Source organism: Rhagoletis zephyria, unplaced genomic scaffold (assembly GCF_001687245.7).
Source record: "Rhagoletis zephyria isolate East Lansing unplaced genomic scaffold, Rhagoletis_zephyria_1.1 Rzeph_scaffold_30438, whole genome shotgun sequence".
Taxonomy (NCBI): domain Eukaryota; kingdom Metazoa; phylum Arthropoda; class Insecta; order Diptera; family Tephritidae; genus Rhagoletis; species Rhagoletis zephyria.
This window is the reverse complement of record NW_016187494.1, coordinates 2439-4355: the sequence shown is the minus strand read 5'-3', so window position 1 is coordinate 4355 and position 1917 is coordinate 2439. Positions and strand designations below refer to the sequence as shown.

General features: G+C 43.0%; 1 protein-coding gene across 1 annotated transcript; it reads left to right on the top strand.

The window, feature by feature from the left end:
• The first annotated feature begins 53 nt into the window (after positions 1-53).
• LOC108383062 (polycystic kidney disease and receptor for egg jelly-related protein-like) lies at positions 54-1463 on the top strand. Its single transcript, XM_017639440.1, has one exon. It carries the CDS (start codon positions 54-56, stop codon positions 1461-1463), a length of 1410 nt encoding a protein of 469 aa, XP_017494929.1.
• The last annotated feature ends 454 nt before the right edge of the window (positions 1464-1917 follow it).

Below are 1917 nucleotides of genomic sequence, written 5' to 3'. Positions count from 1 at the left end.
CTGCAGATCCTCTACGAGAAGACACTTTTCTCGAAAACCCCATAGAGTTTCGCATGTCACTATCCGGAAGTACACCAGCGACTGATTCACTCACCAGCCTTGTTGAAGGCTATGTCAAGGATTCACTTGATATGCCTATTTACCGCATCGAAATGCCAGAGAATACCGCCGCGATTGTAAAATTTTCTGACCCCACCACTCGGCTGCGTGTCAAGCTTGATTTGTGCACCAAGCCGCGCAGCTATCAAATGCGTGACTCTGGCGATATTGTGCCGGAGAAGCACACCTTTCGCGTAGTCAACGACAAGGGCGGAAATGTGTGGGCCTACCTAGCCGTAATGGCAGCAGATGAAATTTCCACGCTGAAGACATTCAAATTTGAGATTACGATGCTGAAATGTCTCGTTTGGGACTTTAAGTTACGCGATCCTGAATGGTCAACGACTGGTTGCATACCCAAGCTAAACTTAAGCGATGCAGAAAACTTGAGTTGCAGTTGTTATCATCTGTCCACGTTCGCGGGCAAGAAGCATCCCACTGCCGCCATGGAAACTAGTACACCGCGTCATGTGCTCACTAGCCTGCCTACGAATGGTTATATGGTCGTAGTTTTCTTTTTTCTGCTCCTACTATTTTCGCTGCTTTTCTGTTACGCCTGGCGTTCTTTGCGCAATCACAAAGGTGAACTGATTACATTACTCGATCAGGAAGACTACAACAAAGAGTTCGGTGTCAATGTTCACATAAGCACCGGCGGCCATTGGCATGCCGCTACGTCTGCAAATGTTATTCTCATGTTTGCTGTACCGCAAGGCACGCGCAAATTTATAATTTATCAAAATCCCGAGAATGCGCACTTGGTGCGCAACTCCACTTGCACACTACGCTTACCACTGACAGGCGATGATCTTGCTCAGCCACTGTTGCTCAGCATACGTCGTGACAATTCCGGCCGCTATCCCAGTTGGTATTGTCGTCGTATTGTCATTGAGGATTACGCCAACGAAATCATCTGTTCGTTCGAGGTTGAAGCGTGGATAACGACGAAACCGTTAGTTTTGGATGCAGCAAATTTCCGTGAAGGTTCACAATCTTTTAAGCGCACATTCCGTGATACGCTGGAGAGTCTCTGCATACAGTGGTTCCTATTTCAGGCTCTGATAGGACCGTGGAAATATGGCGATTCAACTTTGAATCGCTTCGAGCGTACTTGCATCTGGACAGTGAAGTTGGCTGTAACAATTTGCATTGTTGCCTGCTATATGGGTCCGACGGCATTGAAGACTTATGAAGAGGAACGCGATAAATACAATAATATTGCTTACGATTGGGTGGAAATATTTTTCCTATGCATTTTCTCGTATATTATTTGTTTCTTTGTGGAGATCGGTCTTAAGGCATTCATTTACCACGATGAGTTGGAACGGGAAAATGCTGACGAAGAATATATTAAAGAAGATTGATTTAGCAAGTAAACTTTTTTATCTCTAGCGGTATAACTTAGTTATTTATAATGCATACTTATAGATAAACGAAGACATTGTAAAAAGTGAATAAACTTTTTCTACATTAATGGTTCACAATAATTTTCTGAAACAAATGATTTATATGAGTCTTTTTATCGTCATTATCAATAAAAAAAAATCCGTATTTGAGCAACTAGAAATTTTAATGGAGAACCCTAAAAGTTTTACCATCTAGTCAGCCCAGAAAATACTCTTAGAACAGTAAACGAGCATACAGATAGCGGTGCTGTGTCGAAACTTTGGCTTCGAATCCGACTAAACTGATAAATGCGTAGCGATGACCCCGAATGGATCCTTCTCCGCACAAAGATTTCTGGTAAACATATTTCTTGGATACTTCGTAGTAGAAGGGAAGAGTTGCAAGAGTTGTGTTCTGCCAAGAACTCTCCTT